This window comes from Loxodonta africana, chromosome 5, assembly GCF_030014295.1.
Source record: "Loxodonta africana isolate mLoxAfr1 chromosome 5, mLoxAfr1.hap2, whole genome shotgun sequence".
NCBI lineage: Eukaryota > Metazoa > Chordata > Mammalia > Proboscidea > Elephantidae > Loxodonta > Loxodonta africana.
Genome location: NC_087346.1, coordinates 149213870 through 149231792, shown reverse-complemented (window position 1 = coordinate 149231792; position 17923 = coordinate 149213870). Strand labels below are relative to the sequence as shown.

Sequence of the window (17923 nt, the reverse complement as noted above, 5' to 3'; positions counted from 1 at the left end):
CCTAATCTAGTTACTATTTATACTGAAATATAATAAAACTCTATTTTTTACAAATATAAACCCCTAATTGCTCCTTACATGAGACTAGCCTCTATCATCTGCCCAAATTTGTAAGAATTTACTATATTTTATTAAGAAGCTAACGACCTTATAAGCTGCTAATTATAAGCTCTGAGTATGGAACAGATTCACATACACAGAACTGTATGGAAATGTGTATTCTCTTTCTCTCTTCTCCTTCAACTAAGCTTTGGACAAAAGTTAAGTAAGGCTACCGATATTTTCACAGCCTATGCCTATTTCTTTTAGACATATGCTTTCTATTCAAGTTGCCAAGAATAGAACACAATGATGACAAAAAGCACACTTAGGCATAATATAGCTATGTTTAGACAAAATAATCCAGCTTCAGACGTTTTTCCATCACGGTTCTCCTGCTTTGCCTCTGACAAATGTGTAAAGTCTTTGTTAATTCCATTGCTTTTTAATATGATTGTATCCTTAAAACAAAAATTGAGTACATACTCCTATACTATACTAAGGGAACATGAATTTGGAAACACAAGTTGTAAAATATTCAGGAGACTCAGAGGTAAAGCCCTAATAGCCTTAACTGCGGCAGGGTCTCTCATTACACGATCATATGAAATTGGGCCAGGGCCAGATTATGCAGTAAATAATATCCAGGGAAATGTACGTCTATAATCTCTTCATTTTACACATATAACATTCCGTGTGACTGCATACTCTGTTATACGATCCTGTTCTGAAAGAGAGTATTATAAATACATACAAGAAAGGGGTTACAGCTAAGCCCAAAGTGAAAAAAAAACTCCTGATTTTTTTTATGCTATTAAATTCTCAAACATAACACTGCATTAATTTTTTGCATAAATTCATATAACTTATATAAATATTTGCCTTTAAAACCTGGGAATGGCACCACCAGAGCAGTCCAATAGCCCATCTAGTCTGATATCCTGTCTTTGACAGTGACCAATGTTGGATGTCTCACAGGATAGCATAAACACATAACATAATGTATATAATTATGTGCCACTGCACCATTACCCCAGATGGTGGTTAGATTAGATCCTGAAAGAAATGAAAACAAATTCTAGCCCCCATCCCTCCCCTACTCTATAATTTCCAAAAAGTGACGGAAAAGCCTCCAATGAAGCACAAATTTTACCATAATATAAGCCAATGCTTTATTATGTAACATAGAACTGACTGAGGGATGGTCTCCTAAAATGAAAAGCTATGCTCAGAAGCAGAGCCTAAGCTCATCAAAAGTTATGATTTGAATAGGGGAATTTTAATAAACTGAAAAGCATCTGATATACTCAATTAAAAAGAATTTTCAAAACATGAAAAAAATTAAACTAAAGCCTAAAAAAAACTATGCCTTCTACTCAAGTTTAACCATTTTGTGATATGTAATTCTGTTTTCTACAAAGTATGATAATATTTGTATTTTCAACTCTTCTAGGAAATGGCATTCACACCTGTTTTGCAATGATTTTAAAGTAAGGCATGGATTTATCAAATGTTCGTCTAAGTGTGCAAAATCACATAATGCAGAAAGCTTGGTTTGGTCCTTCAGGAAGGACTATTTCCTAAACATTTACAGAGGAAAAAAAGAGTATCATGCTTTTAAAGACCTTTGGCAAAGATAATTCCCTGGATAGTATGCCTGGGTATTGATGTAACAATCCTTGTCGTCAGGAAACGCTTCCTGACCTAAATCCTCTATGGCACAATTTGAATTCATTTTCTCTTTTCCTGACCTCAAACAAGGTGGAGAAGATCAGGTTATATCATAATATTTCATATGTTTGAAAGCCCTTATTAAGGTCTTCTTTTCCAGGACTAAATAATAGTCCTATACTGAATTTAGTCCTATGATTTTTATATGCTATGTATCACAGCCCAAGAGACAGTTCTCAAAAATTATTTATCCATCATTTTTGACCAAGAACTGTTCCACCTCCTAATACATTCTCAAAAGAAAAAAAAAAAAAAAGGATCTGTATTTCAGAACAAATCCCAAAAATTCAGAAAAAGAAGTTTATGAGAGATGGGAGCAAGGACCAACGCATACAAAACTCTACACTGAAACTGCTTAATAGGGGATCATTTAATAAACTGTATCTCTCGAAACCTCTGGGGCAGAGCTGAAGCTGAGTACAAGGTCATAAAATCTGCAGCTGTGCTGCTGTTCTTCATAGTCCACGCGGCCTCCTTAGACTGCACAGGAAGCCAAAACACACACTGTCAGAACTGAACTTACCTTAACAGGAACTGGCCAAAGCAGCAGAGCAGTTATGACAGACCAAGCATCAAAATCGTCATTGAAAAGATTGTACGCACCCCTAGGAACTTTCTACTCAAGCAATTTGCTCAAGGAATTTTTTACTCAAGGAAAGCTGTTATCTATTTATGCTTCTAAATATCAAATGTTTTTTTCAGGAATAAAAACTACAAGCTAGCCAAATAAACTTTACTATACATAAATAAGCACTAATAACTTACTTTTATTGCCCACCAAGGCAACCAGTGGCTGAGTTTCTGACTCCTCGCTCACCTTCTTCACCACAGAATACCAATCTTCTAAATTCTCAAAGCTTTGGTAATTTGTAATATCGTATACCAAGAGGATTCCCTGTCACAAAAGAGTTACAGAACATTTGTAATGCACTACTTGAAAAAATACATTAATACTGATTAGGTCTGAATAATCCTTCAGTTATGTCAGGCAGAGTGTAAAAATACAAATGTGAACTGTTTTATACATAAATTGACTTCAATTTAAATTCATTACCAGCAGAGAGATAACAGTGAATTATTTCATTCAATCAAGATGCAAATTAAGCTAAAGGTTAATTTTATCAAAACTGTGAGTGGTTTCCCAACGTAATAAAATATCTGAGATATGCTTAATAAACAACAACAAATATAAGAATATCATATCCTAGAAGAAGAAAAGACTGTAAGGTCTATATATATTCCTCCCTCTTGCCTTCATAAAGTCAAACATTTACACTTTTCAATAAATAACCATCTGCTGCGGCTCTTCTCAAATATTTTCAAAAATGAAGACTTCATGACATTCCTTGATAGCCAATTCCAGTGTTTAGCACAACTTTCCTCAAATGATATAAGCCAATTTCCTCTTTTGGTCCTCTGTGCATTTGGAGAACAACTTAAGAGTATCCTTCTTATAATAACCCTTCATACACTTGAAGATAGTTAAGAAACTCCTTTACAGTCTCCTTTCCAGAGTAAACAAACTCAATTCCTTAAGCTTCCCTCAAAGGACCTATTTTCTACCCCTTTAATCACAGTTGTTGCTTCTTCCCGGAACATACTACATATAGTTTTTTCACATCCTCTTTAAAACAAGCAATGTAACACTGGACATGATACTGTAATAAGAGCCTGAGCAAAGCCAAATATAACAGAGGGATTGCTTCTTGCCTCTTATATACCATATTCCTTTTAATAGATCCTATTATTTTGTGTGGGAAGGAGGAGAAGTATATACACACAAAAAAACAACAGCACATTCTTGGTTCTCATCCAGTTTGTGGTCAAACACTTAATACAAAATTCTGCATACAAGTCTAAATAAGTTAAAAGTCATTGGCCCCTAACAACATCTAAATCAATTTCTTAGGTAATAATGATAAAGATCAACTAGATTTTTTTGCACCTACTATGTACCAGACAGAGCCCTGGTAGAGCAGTGGTTAAGAGGTTGGCTGCTAACCAAAAGGTTGGCAGTTCGAATCTACCAGTCACTCCTTAGAAACCCTGTGGTGCAGTTCTACTCTGTCCTATAGGGTCACTGTGAGTCAGAATTGACTTGACGGCAATGAGGGCATGTAACAGATGGAGCCCTGGTGGTGCAGTGGTTAAGAGCTTGGCTACTAACCAAAAGGTCAGCAGTTCGAACCCATCAGCTACTCCTTGGGAATCCTACAGGACAGTTTTACTCCGCCCTGTAGCTTGCTGTGGGTCAGAATCAACTTGACAGCAATGCTTTTGTTTTGTTTTGTTTTTTTCTTCTTCTTATGCATAAGACACGTATCTAGGTCTTTGCACTAATCCTCACAGTGGTCATGCAAGGTTGGTATTATCATCCCCATTTTACTGTTGTTGTTGTTGTTAGGTGCCATCGAGTCGGTTCCAACTCATAGCGACCCTATGGACAACACAATGAAAAGCTGCCCGGTCCTGAGCCATCCTTACAATCGTTGTTACGCTTGGGCTCACTGTTGCAGCCACCGTGTCAATCCACCTCATTGAGGGTCTTCCTCTTTTCCGCTGACCCTGTACTCTGCCAAGCATGATGCCCTTCTCCAGGGACTGATCCCTCCTGACATGTTCAAAGTATGCAAGACACAGTCTCGCTATCCTTGCCTCTAAGGAGCATTCTGGCTGTACTTCTAAGACAGATTTGTTCATTCTTTTGGCAGTCCATGGTATATTCAATATTCTTCACCAACACCACAATTCAAAGGCATCAATTCTTTTTCGGTCTTCCTTATTCACTGTCCAGCTTTCACATGCATATGATGTGATTGAAAATACTATGGCTTGGGTCAGGCGCACCTTAGTCTTCAAGGTGACATCTTTGCTCTTCAACACTTTAAAAAAGTCCTTTGCAGCAGATTTACCCAATGCAATGCGTCTCCTGATTTCTTGACTGCTGCTTCCATGGCTGTTGATTGTGGATCCAAGTAAAATGAAATCCTTGACAACTTCAATCTCTCCTCCATTTATCATGATGTTGCTCATTGGTCCAGTTGTGAGGATTTCTATCTTCTTTATGTTGAGGTGCAACCCATACTGAGGGCTGTGGTCTTTCATCTTCTTTAGCAAGTGCTTCAAGTCCTCTTCACTTTCAGGAAGTAAGGTTGTGTCATCTCCATAACACAGGTTATTAATGAGTCTTCCTCCAATCCTGATGTCCTGGTCTTCTTCATATAGTCCAGCTTCTCATATTATCTGCACAGCGTACAGATTAAACAAGTATGGTGAAAGAATACAACCCTGACGCACACCTTTCCTGACTTTAAACCAATCAGTAGCCCCTTGTTCTGTCCAAACAGCTGCCTCATGATCTTTGTAAAGGTTCCTCATGAGCACAATTAAGTGTTCTGGAATTCCCATTCTTCACAATGTTATCCGTAATTTGTTATGATCCACACAGCTGAATGCCTTTGCATAATTAATAAAGCACAGGTAAACATCCTTCTGGTATTCTCTGCTTTCAGCCAGGATCCATCTGACATCAGCAATGATATCCCTGGTTCCCGGTCCTCTTCTGTAACTGGCCTGAATTTCTGGCAATTCCCTGTCGATACACTGCTGCAGCTGTTTCTGAACAATCTTCAGCAGAATTTTGCTTGGTGTGATACTAATGATATTGTTCTAAAATTTCCACATTTGGTGGGATCACCTTTCTTGGGAATAGGCATAAATATGGATCTCTTCCAGTCAGTTGGCCAGGAGGCTGTCTTCCATATTTCTTGGCATAGACGAGCGAGCACCTCCAGTGCTGCATCTGTTTGTTGAAATATCTCAATTGATATTCCATCAATTCCTGGAGCCTTGTTTTTCACCAATGCCTTCAGAGCAGCTTGGACTTCTTCCTTCAGTACCATCGGTTCCTGATCAAACGCCACCTCTTGAAATGGTTGAATACCAACTAATTCTTTTTGGTATAATGACTCGGTGTATTCCTTCCATCTTCTTTTGATGCTTCCTGCGTCGTTTAATATTTTCCCCATGGAATCCTTCACTGTTGCAACTCAAGGCTTGAATTTTTTCTTCAGTTCTTTCAGTTTGAGAAACGCCGAGTGTGTTCTTCCCTTTTGGATTTCCATCTCCAGCTCTTTGCACATGTCATTAAAATACTCTGTCTTCTAGAGACACCCTTTGAAATCTTCTGTTCAGTTCTTTTACCTCATCAATTCTTCCTTTTGCTTTAGCTGCTTGACATTCTAGAGCAAGTTTCAGAGTTTCCTCTGACATTCATCTTGGTCTTTTCTTTCTTTCCGGTGTTTTCAATAACCTCTTGCTTTCTTCATGTATGATGTCCTTGATGTCATTCCACAACTCGTTTGCTCTTCGGTCACTAGTGTTCAGTGCGTCAAATCTATTCTTCAGATGGTATCTAAATTCAGGTGGGATGTACTCAAGGTCATATTTTGGCTCCCGTGGACTTGTTCTGACTTTCTTCAGGTTCAGCTTGAACTTGCATATGAGCAATTGATGGTCTGTTCCACACTCGGCCCCTGGCCTTGTTCTGACTGATCATACTGAGGTTTTCCATTGTCTCTTTCCACAGATGTAGTCAATTTGATTTCTGTGTGTTCCACCTGGTGAAGTCCATGTGTACGGTCACCATTTATGTTGGTAAAAGAAGGTATTTGCAATGAAGAAGTCGTTGGTCTTGCAAAATGCTATCATTCGATCTCCAGCATTGTTTCCATCACCAAGGCAATATTTTTCAACTACCGATCCTTCTTCGTTTCCAACTTTCACATTCCAATCGCCAGTAATTATCAATGCTTCTTGACTGTTTGTTCGGTCCATTTCAGACTGTAGCAGCTGATAAAAATCTTCTGTTTCTTCATCTTTGGCCCTAGTGGTTGGTGCGTAAATTTGAATAATACTCGTATTAACTGGTCTTCCTTGTAGGCACATGGATATCATCCTATCATTGACAGCGTTGCACTTCAGGATGGATCTTGAAATGTTCTTTTTCACAGTGAATGCAACACCATTCCTCTTCAATTTGTCATTCCCAGCACAGAAGACTACATAATTGTCCGATTCAAAATGGGCAATACCCATTTTACTAGCAGAGGTTAAAATAACCAAAGTCACACAGCTAGGTAGGTGATGGAGCCAGAATCAGAATTAAGGACTGAAGGATTATAAAGTCCATTCATTCATTTTACAAATATTTATCTACTATGTACCAAGCATTGTGCTGGGTGCGAGGGATATAAGTTCCAGCCCTCCAGGAACTCACAGTCTTCCAGGAAAGCCCTCACATAAACAAACAAAACAGCAGTCATGGCCAATGTAATGCTGGTAAACATTCATTAGCTGGCTCAGGAGGTGGCAGGGTGTGTGGGGGAGGGGTATTATTTGTAGTGTTTGTCAATTTCCATGGGGTAAACACTTCCCTGTTACTGCTTTCAAGCTACCAATGTGGTATCACTGAATATAGAGTTGAGTAGCACATCATTTCCACCATACAAGAGACAGAAATAACCTCAAGAACATAAATAACAGAAATATATACAGTAAAATAATTAGTATGTGATACATTTTGAACACATAATCTTCGTTTTTAATGCACTATGGTTTTTAATCTATGTCATTTAATTTTAAATCCTGTTTGCATTTAACAACTGGTTCACAAAAATTCCTAAAAATTTAACAATTGACTCTCATAAGCCAGAACAAGCCGCCTTTAGCGTACTACCATTACGATCTTCCAGTAGTATGTAATTTTATTAAACCATGCTGGTTCCCAAGTCACTAGCTTCTCTGGGTCACAGGTTTCTTGTCTCGAAAATTAGATGGTTAAGTCAGACAGTCTCTAAGATCCCTCTCATCTTAAACATTCTATAATTTTTATATAAAATCACTTGCTCAATTCATTTTGCAAATTCAGATATCTATTTCTGACTCTTTACCAAGATACTTTCAAATAATGCCCAATACAGAATTACCTGAAACAATGGGCATAATCTCATTTTCCCTTTTAGAAATAACACCCCAGAAATGATCTCTACAGAAGGCTGACATAGGTGATACTACATATTGTTTGGAAAGAGCACTGTCCTGTACATCAGATCCCTGTGGGGTCCTGTCCTAGCCCCACATCTAGTGGCCTTAAGCAATACTTCTGTTATCCTACCTTTAAAATATCTGCCATGCCTGAGTGATTAAGTGATAAACTAATTTAACTACAATGGAAAACATTTTTATTTAAAACAAATATTTTACTTTTATTTCAAGGGGCTTTTCTTACTCACAAACCTAAAAATATCTGACCCAAAACTGATCTTGCCTGCAGCTTCACTGACCTGTTTTAGTCACACAACATTGCTGTCCTAGGCTGGGTTCTCTAAAGAAGCAAAACTAGTGAAGTCAGTATACAGAGATAAAAATTTATCTCAAGGAAATGGCTAATGAGGTTGTGGAGGCTGGCAAGTCCCAAAGTCTGTGGGTCAGGCGTCAGCCTGAGGCTTTTTGTGACTCAAGTGGTTGCAGGGGCTGACAAGCCCAGAATCAGCTGGTCAGGCAGCAGGCTCCTGGCTCACAAGGCTGCGGAGCTGGCAAGTCCCAAAGTCGGCAGGTCGGATGACAAGCGGCTGGCTCAAGTTCCAAGAACCAGAGGTCAGATAATGACGAGCCAGAAACAGGATGCACAGCAAGCAAGTGAGCTTTGACAGAATGTCCATATAAAAAAATATGTATATATATACATTGGGTGCAGGCCACACCTCCGAGGAAACTCCCTTTAGAACAGATGGGCTGATCACATCAGATCATATCATGGAAGTGATTACATTATATTACTTATGGGAGATCATAAGATGGAGGATAATTACATTAGATCACAAAACTGAGGATAATCACATCATGTTACCAAATAGAAGATAATTATATAATACTGAGAATCACTGCCTAGACAAGTTTATGCATAACATTAACGATCACAGTTGCTAACTGACTTTGCAGCATTGTTACTTTTTTTCAGCTCAAAAAGAGCAGTCAATAACAAACCCATTACCTACTGATTTAATTTTAATTTCATGAAGTCTCACAACTACAAATGGGTAAAGAGCCAAATTTTCAGGAGTTATTTTCTAATGCTAATTCAGTAACCATTAAATACTTCATTGCCATGGAAACTTGTATTTATTAAGCAAAAATTATGCAAGTTGCTGTGAAATCTCCATTATACGGAAGTAGATTTCTCTTGCATAAGAATATTGCCCCAATTTACAAATAGTTTATTAAATCATAAAGCAACCAAATAGTGTTATTCTTTTGAATTAATACAGGATTTTATTTTGAGCAAAACTAACTTATTACATAATTGCAGGGAATTTTTGTTATTATTCTGAGTGAAGTAGACTCACATTCTTAGGGAAACTTTGAGATAGGTTTTACATTCATAAATACAGCCTAGACCTTTGATGACTAAACCTTGAAGTTTTCTGATTAGTATATGAAAAACTTCATCCCAACTTGGGACAATACCTGGGCATGACAGAATATACACAAAACACGGCTACCATCTATCGATAATCAGTGATAGACAAGAGATGTGGAAAATACCACTGAGTCAAAACCAGGAGTCAGTAAACTACAGCACACAGGTCACATCCAGCACACAGCCAATTTTTGTAAATAAACTTTTACTGAAACATAGCCAAAATCATTCATTAAAATATCATCAATGGTCACTTTGCACAATGCAACAGCTGAATAGCTGCAACAGAGACAGAGGGCCTGCAAGCCTAAAATATTTACTCTGTACTCTTCACAAGTTTGCCAATCACTGATTTAAACCAATGTGTTCCCATATTTTTCAATCAGTGATACCTGTGAATCTTCTAGAACTAATAAGACAGATAAAAGGATAGGCTTCTTTTTATTAATCTGGCACCTACCAAGCCAAACACCTATTTGTTCAGATACCCCATTCTTAATGTAAAAACTATGTCTTTGTTCTTGCTCTTAGCATCACATTTAGTACCAGTCTTGACCTTCACCACTGTAGTGAAATTCTGAGAAGGAAAAATGAGAAAACGAAAGATACTAAAATATACAAGGAATTCTAGGACTTTTAATTTCAGCTCCAAGATCTAAACAGCTTAGAAGTCATTACTCTTGTCCTTAAAACAAGAAAAAATATTCAGCTTTTCTCAGATACATCAGAGAACTAAGGACACAGGGCAGTCTGCTACACAAAAATCTGGAAAGACAGCAAATTCAGAGAGTTAGAGCTGAGATCTACTTACCTAGGGCAGGGCTGCTGTAGCCAGTATCAATTAAATGGTTGCAGTTGTGGTAGTGGTGGTGGTTGTTGTTGTTAGGTGCTGTTGAGTCACATCCCACTCACAATGACCCTATGTACAACAGAACAAAACACTACCTGGTCCTGCGCCATCCTCACAATTGTTACTGTGCTTGAGCCCATTGTTGCAGCCATTGTGTCAATCCATCTTGCTGAGGGCCTTCCTCTTTTTCACTGACCCTCTACTTTAACCAAGCATGATGTCCTTCTCCAGGGACTGATCCCTCCTGATAACATGTCCAAAGTATGTGAGACGAAGTCTCGCCATCCTTGCTTCTAAAGAGCATTCTGGCTATACTTTTACCTGGACAGATTTGTTTGCTCTTGTGGCAGTCATAGAATATTCAATATTTCTCACCAATACCATAATTCAAAGGTGTCGATTCTTCTATCTTCCTTATTCATTGTCCAGCTTTTGCATGCTTATGGGGCAACTGAAAATGTCATGGTTTGGTTCACACGCACCTTAGTCCTCAAAGTGACATCTTTGCTTTTTAACACTGTTGTTGTTAGGTACATTCGAGTCGGTTCCGACTCATAGCGACCCTATGCACAACACAACGAAACACTGCCCGGTCCTGCGCCATCCTTACAATCGTTGTTATGCTTGAGCCCATTGTTGCAGCCACTGTGTCAACCCACCTCGTTGAGGGTCTTCCTCTTTTCCACTGACCCTGTACTTTGCAAAGCATGATGTCCTTCTCCAGAGACTGATCCCTCCTGACAACATGTCCGAAGTATGTAAGGCACAGTCTCACCATCCTTGCCTCTAAGGAGCATTCTGGTTGTACTTCTTCCAAGACAGGTTTATTCGTTCTTCTGGCAATCCATGGTATATTCAATATTCTTCGCCAACACCGCAATTAAAAGGCATCAATTCTTCTTCAGTCTTCCTTATTCATTGTCCAGCTTTCACATGCAAATGATGCGATTGAAAATACCGTGGCTTGGGTCAGGTGCACCTTAGTCTTCAAGGTGATATCTTTGCTCTTCAACACTTTCAAGAGGTCCTTTGCAGCAGATTTGCCCAATGCAGTGCATCTTTTGATTCCTTGACTGCTGCTTCCATGGCTGTTGATTGTGGATCCAAGTAAAATGAAATCCTTGACAACTTCAATCTTTTCACCATTTATCATGATGTTGCTTATTGGTCCAGTTGTGAGGATTTCTGTTTTCTTTATGTTGAGGTGCAATCCATATGAAGGCTGTAGTCTTTGATCTTCAACAGTAAGTGCTTCAAGTCTTCTTCACTTTCAGCAAGCAAGTTTGTGTCATCTGTATATCAAAGGTTGTTAATGAGACTACCTCCAATCCTGATGTCCCATTCTTCTTCATATAGCCCAGCTTCTCAGATTACTTGTTCAGCATACAGATTGAATAAGTATGGTGAAAGGACACAATCCTAACATACCTTTCCTGACTTTAAACCACACAGTATCCCCTTGTTCTGCTGGAATGACTGCCTATTGGTCTGTGTACATGTGCCTCATGAGCACAATTAAGTGTTCTGGAATTCTCATTTTTTGCAATGCTATCCATAATTTGTTATGACTCCACAGTCAAATGTCTTTGCATAGTCAATAAAACACAGGCAAACATCTTTCTGATATTCTCTGCTTTTAGCCAAGATCCATCTGACATCAGTAATGATATCCTTCGTTCCACGTCCTCTTCTGAATCCAGCTTGAACTTCTGGCAAGTTTCCTGTTGATGTAATGCTGTAATCACTTTTGAATGATCTTCAGCAAAATCTTACTTGTGTGTGATATTAATGATATTATCTGATAATTCTGCATTCTGCTGGATCACCTTTTTTTGGAATGGGCATATATACGGATCTCTTCCAGTCGGTTGGCCAGGAAGCTGTCTTCCAAATTTCTTGACATAGACAAGTGAGCATCTCCAGTGCTGCGTCCATTTGTTGAAACATCTCAACTGACATTCCATCAATTCCTGGAGCCTTGTTTTTTGCCAATGCCTACAGTGTAGCCTGGACTTCTTCCTTGAGTACATGGGTTCTTGATTATGTGCTCCCTCCCGAAATGGTTGAACATCAACCAATTCTTTTTGGTACAGTGATTGTGTATTTCTTCCTTCTTTTTTTAATGCTTCCTGCATCATTCAATATTTTCCCCCACAGAATCCTTCAATGTTGCAACTAGAGGCTTGAATTCTTTATTCTGTTCTTTCAGCTGAAGAAATGTCGAGTGTGTTCTTCTCTTTTGGTTTTCTAACTCCAGGTCTTTGCACATTTCATTACAATACTCTGTCTTCTTGAGCTGCCCATTAAAATCTTCTCTTCAACTCTTTTGTTTCATCATTTCTTCCATTAGCTTTAGGTACTGTACATTCAAGAGAAAGTTTCAGAGTCTCATCTGACATCTGTTTTGGTCTTTTCTTTCTTTCCTGCCTTTTTAATGACTTTTTGCTTTCTTCATGTGTGATGTCCTTGATGTCATTCCACCACTCCTCTGGTTTTCAGTCATTAGTGTTCAATTAAACAGTAATTTTAATGAATTGTTGGAGGCTGACTGTGGGCTAGCTTTAGAGTGAGAAGTTCCTAGAGGCCTCAGTCTTAGGGGTACCCCTACACTTTCTTAGGTTTTCCCTCCAGGAACCCCACCAAGTTATCTTAGTGAGGAGCCAAGAAGGATCCCTTGTGAAATATGCCCAAAGTGTTCTTCATAACAAAGGTCTACTCTCTAGGGGAAAAGGCTCAACTGGAGCTTTATACCACACGGAGGAAGAGCCGTTGCCAGCTCCAGCCCTGTCTGGGCTTCTTGTCTTATCTACATTAGGAGAGATAAGAAACACTTGTCAAGGTCACAGCCAAGGGACACAGGTCCACTAAAACACTGAGAATTAATCATAAGATTAAAGATTATCGCTCATCTCCCAAACCTTACCACCGCATCAATAGAATTCCAGTAAAATAATACTGGATTACAGCTGAAAGAGCTGTTAAGACACAGATAGGGGAGATTAAACACAAGGACATTAGAGGAATTTGAATAATGTGACACCTATAACTATGGCAAACATTAAACACAGTGCAACTCCTAGCCAAATTAACATAAAACATCACACTAAAGGCCTATTTACGTCAATTCTTATTACTCAATACATCATGTCCAACTTTCAACAAAAAATGACAAGGCATACTGCGATGGTTAATGTTACTTGTCAACTTGGCTAGGCTATGATTCCCAGTGATTTGGCAGACACTATGCAATCACCTTCTATTCTGTGATGTGATGTGATGTGAGCAGCCAATCAGTTGAAAGGGGAGTTTCCTTGGGGGTATGGCCTGCCTCTAGCATATGAATGGATATTCTGCCAAAGCTCACTCTCTTTCTTCATCCTGCACTCTTCTCATCACCTGACCTCTAGCTCTTGGGACATATGCCCGCAGAAGTCTCTGGCCTGCTGCCTGACCTGCAGATTTTGGATTCGTCAAGCCCCGCAACCACGTGAGCCCACAGAGGTCTTCAACCTGTCGTCTGACCCACGGATTTGGGATTTGCCAGCCCCTACAACTGTGTAAGCCACTTCCTTACAACTGCATGAGCCATTCCCTAAGTAAATCTGTCTATATATTTATATATGTTTCACTGGTTTTTGCTCCTCTACAGAACCCAGGCTGGAAAAGCATAGCTTAGGTGAGACAGACTTTAGTCTTCAAAGTGACATCTTTGATTTTTCAGCACTTTAAAGAGGTCTTTTACAGCAGATTTGCCCAATGCAATACGTCACTTATTTCTCTGCCGCTGCTTCCGTGGGCATTGACTGTGGGTCCAAATAAAATGAAATCCTTGACAACTTCAATCTTTTCTCCATTTATCATGATGTTGTTTATTGGTCTGGTTGTGAGGATTTTTGTATTCTTTATGGTGAGATGTAATCCATACCTAAGGGCTGTAGTCTTTGATCTTCATCAGTAAGTGCTTTAAGTCCTCTTTGCTTTTGGCAAGCAAGGGTGTGTCATCTGCATATTACAAGTTGTCAGTGGTGCCAAATTCTTCATATAGTCCACCTTCTCAGATTATTTGCTCAGCACACAGACTGAATTAGAATGGTGAAAAGATCCGACCCTGACACGTACCTTTCCTGATTTTAAACCATGCGGTATCCCTTTGTTCTATTCAAACAACTGCCTCTTGGCACATGAGCACAATTAAGTGTTCTGGAATTCCCATTCTTCACAATGTTATCCATAACTTCTTATGATTCAAACAGTCAAATGCTTTTGTTAGTCAAATTGACAATGTTTAGCTATATCTACTGTGTTGTTGGAGCCCTGGTGGCACAGTGGTTAAGAGCTCATCTGCTAACCACAAGGTTGGCAGTTCGAATACACCAGCTGCTCCTTGGAAACCCTATGTGGCAGTTCTACTCTGTCCTATAGGGTTGCTATGAGTCAGAATCAACTGAATGGCAACAGGTTAGGTTTTGACCCTATTGTCCTTGTTAGGTGCCTCTGAGTCAGTTCCCACAACGAAAATGCCGGGTCATGCGCCATCCTCCCAAACATTGCTATGCTTGAGTCCATCATTGCAGCCAGCGTTTCAACCCATCTCATTGAAGGTTTACCCTATGATCTAGTAATTCCACTCATATGTATGTCCGAAGGCCTATACGTAGCAAAGAAATTTAATCAGTAATTAATAACCTTCCAAAATAGGAAGCACCAGGCCCAGATGGTTTCATTGGTGAATTCTACCAAACATTTAAGGGGGAAATGATACCAATTCCCCAAAATCACTTTCAATTTTAAAAAAAAAAAAAAGGAGCACTTCCAATCTCATCCCATGTGGCCAGCATTACCTAATACCAAAACCAGATAAAGACCTTACAAGAAAGAAAATCTATAGCCCAATAAATCTCATGAACATAGATGTAAAAAATCTACAACAAAATATTAGCAAATAGGATCCCACAATGTATAAAAAATTATACACCATGACCCAGTGGGATTCATTCCATGTATGCGAAGCTAGTTCAACAAATGAAAATCAATGTAACCTACTGTATCAATACGCTAAAGAAGAAAACTTATATGATCATATCAATTGATGCAGAAAAAAATTCAACAAAATCTAATATTCATTATAAAAACTCTCAGCAAACTAGTAATAGAGAACTTCCTCAACTAAATAAACTAAATACAGAACATCTATAAAAAGAATTCTAAAATATTTTCAAAGTACACTTACATAATTGAAAGAGAAATAGACATCCACCCAGAATTTCTCAATTGGAGTGTCATTTGTTTTCTGATCAATGACGAAGTGTACAGTAAATGATTTATTACTAACAAAAGCCTCATGCCACTTTAGACACACATATGGATAAAGGATCATGTAGATTATATAGAGCCTGTCTCAAATTTCTAGAGACTAGTTATTAACTCCCAGGTCCTCTACCCACCAGCCTCAGTACACAAAAAAGCTAAACCTCTAACTATTCACCTATTCAGGAGCCTATAGCCGAAGCATCCTCAAAGCTTTGAGTCTCTTACCACATCAGTCAACCCAGAAATCTTCTAACTCCTTCCAGAAAACTATCAGAACCTTCCCATCTACAAGAAAGTACAACTCCCTCAGAAATGCAATACATCTATCTTGACAATAATTGAAGTATGAGAACAACCTACTCGGGCACTGCTAGAACTAATTTTTTTGGCCCACTGTTCCTCTTTACAAACCTTTTTACCATGCCCTTTGGAAATCAGATTTCAAGTTTAATAAATTTTTCTACATAGGGTCACTATGAGTCGGAACCAACTCAATGGTGCCTAACAACAATATATCTTCAAATTCTTCCATAACAATTTCTTTCATTTTCTATGCTTTAACTAAACCCTGCAATTCCAAGAAAACACTACCACTCCTCTATGCTCTCAAATGAAAGCTACTCATTCTGTCACAAGTCATATCCTTCAGGTAGAAACCTATGCTTTTGAAAGTGTAATTCTCAGTCACTGCTAGTAGAAATGCGAATTGACAATGCTTAGCTATATCTATCCTATGGCCTAGTAATTTCATTCCAAGGTATATCCAAAGGAAATATAGATAAATGGATGGACGGACGGACGGACAAAGAAATATATACTTTTTTTTTTCATAGATACATAAGCATGTGTGTATGTGTGTATACATACATACCAAAAGGAACAGTCTCTGGAGAAAGACATCATGCTTGGTAAAGTAGAGGGTCAGCAAAAAAAGAAGACCCTCAACAAGATCAATTGACACAGTGGCTGCAACAATGGGCTCAGACATAGCAACAAGTGTGGGGATGGTGCAGGACTGGGCAGCGTTTCCTACTGTTGTACACATGGTCATCATGAGACAGAACTGACTCTACAGCACCTAACAACAACATACCAAAAGGTAGGTATGTGAATATTTGTACCAGCCCTACTCGTAACAGTGCAAAGACTACCAGAAAGAACCACTAAACTGAAGTTTACTCATATAATGGAATACTATAAGACAAAAAAATGAACAAACAACTGCTATGTGCAACAATCCAGATGAATCTCACAAAGATAATGGTGAATTAATGAAGCCAGACATAAAAGAGTATCTACTGTCAGGTTCCTTAAACATAAAGTTCAAAAATATGCAAAACTGATCCGTGGTGACAGAAATCAGAACAGTGGTTACTTTTGTTGGGAGCGGGGGGATGATTAAAAAGAGTAAGGAAGAATGTTTCTGGAGATTAGATATATTCTGTATCTTGATCTACATAGTGGTTATCCAGGTACCTTCACTTTGTAAAAATTTATTAAGCTGTACACTTAGAATTTGTGTACTTTCCTGAGTGCATGATATATCTGGATTAAAAAGTTCAATCCAAAAAAAAAAAAAAATGCATGCTTCTCAATTCTTCATGCCATTCTAGAGCCCTCAAATCATCTTCCTACGTACGTCCACCTCTCACTCTCCTGTCACTTCCCATTGTTCACTGAGGCAATCTTTACAGCAACTGGCTCACAGCATTTCTCTCTACCTTAAGCCTTGCCAAGATTCTGAGTGAAATCGGTATCTACATAGAAGCTTACTAAATATCCCAATCTCTAAATGTCTTGACTTCCAGTGATCTCCACATGTGTGTTCAATAAGCTCAACATGTTCAAAACTTAAATCATTGCCTTTCTTCAGAAACCAGCTCCTGCTCCTGACACTCTAATTCAGTGAATAGTACCCTCAATCTATATAGTTACCTATGCAGAAGCCTGCACCTCCTCTTTGATTGCTCCATCTCCCTCATTCTCTAACTGATCACAGATCCTGTTAATTCCGCCTCCTTATAGGGTCGCTGAGTCGAAATCGGCTCGATGGCAGTGGGTTTGGTTTTTTTTTTTTTTTTTATAGTCTTTCAAATTAACAGCTTCTCTCTATCCCCTGTACACTAACCTAGAATTAGCCACCATAATACCTCACCTAGATTAGAGCAACAGCCATCTAACTGGCTTCCCCCTTCTCTTCCTCCACATCATTCTCCACATAGCAGCCAGAATAATCTTTTCTAAAACATAAATCTAAACTTTTTGTGCCACTCTTCCCCAGCCTTTGGTACCTAACTCCTTCTACCTTTCAAGTGTTAATATAAATGTTATATCCTCTAAGATGTCATCCTTGAATCTTATAGACTCATCTAGATTACTGCTAAGTATTCCTATGGCATTATATGCTTCCTCCACACAAATTTATCACACAAAATAAGTTCCTGGGAGTGGAAGTCTCATCTGTTCATTAGCATTTTAACACTAACATCTAACCAAACCAAAAAACAAAACAA

General features: G+C 38.7%; 1 protein-coding gene across 3 annotated transcripts in view; it reads right to left on the bottom strand.

Annotated features, from left to right (window-relative positions):
- RAB28 (RAB28, member RAS oncogene family) overlaps positions 1-17923 on the bottom strand; it is a 127533-nt gene that overhangs the window by 88283 nt on the left and 21327 nt on the right. For all 3 annotated transcript variants that reach the window (XM_003411274.4, XM_003411275.4, XM_023549731.2), the window contains exon 4: positions 2536-2665. In XM_003411274.4, the coding sequence (XP_003411322.1) occupies positions 2536-2665 (130 nt within the window). The remainder of the gene's footprint in view (positions 1-2535; positions 2666-17923) is intronic.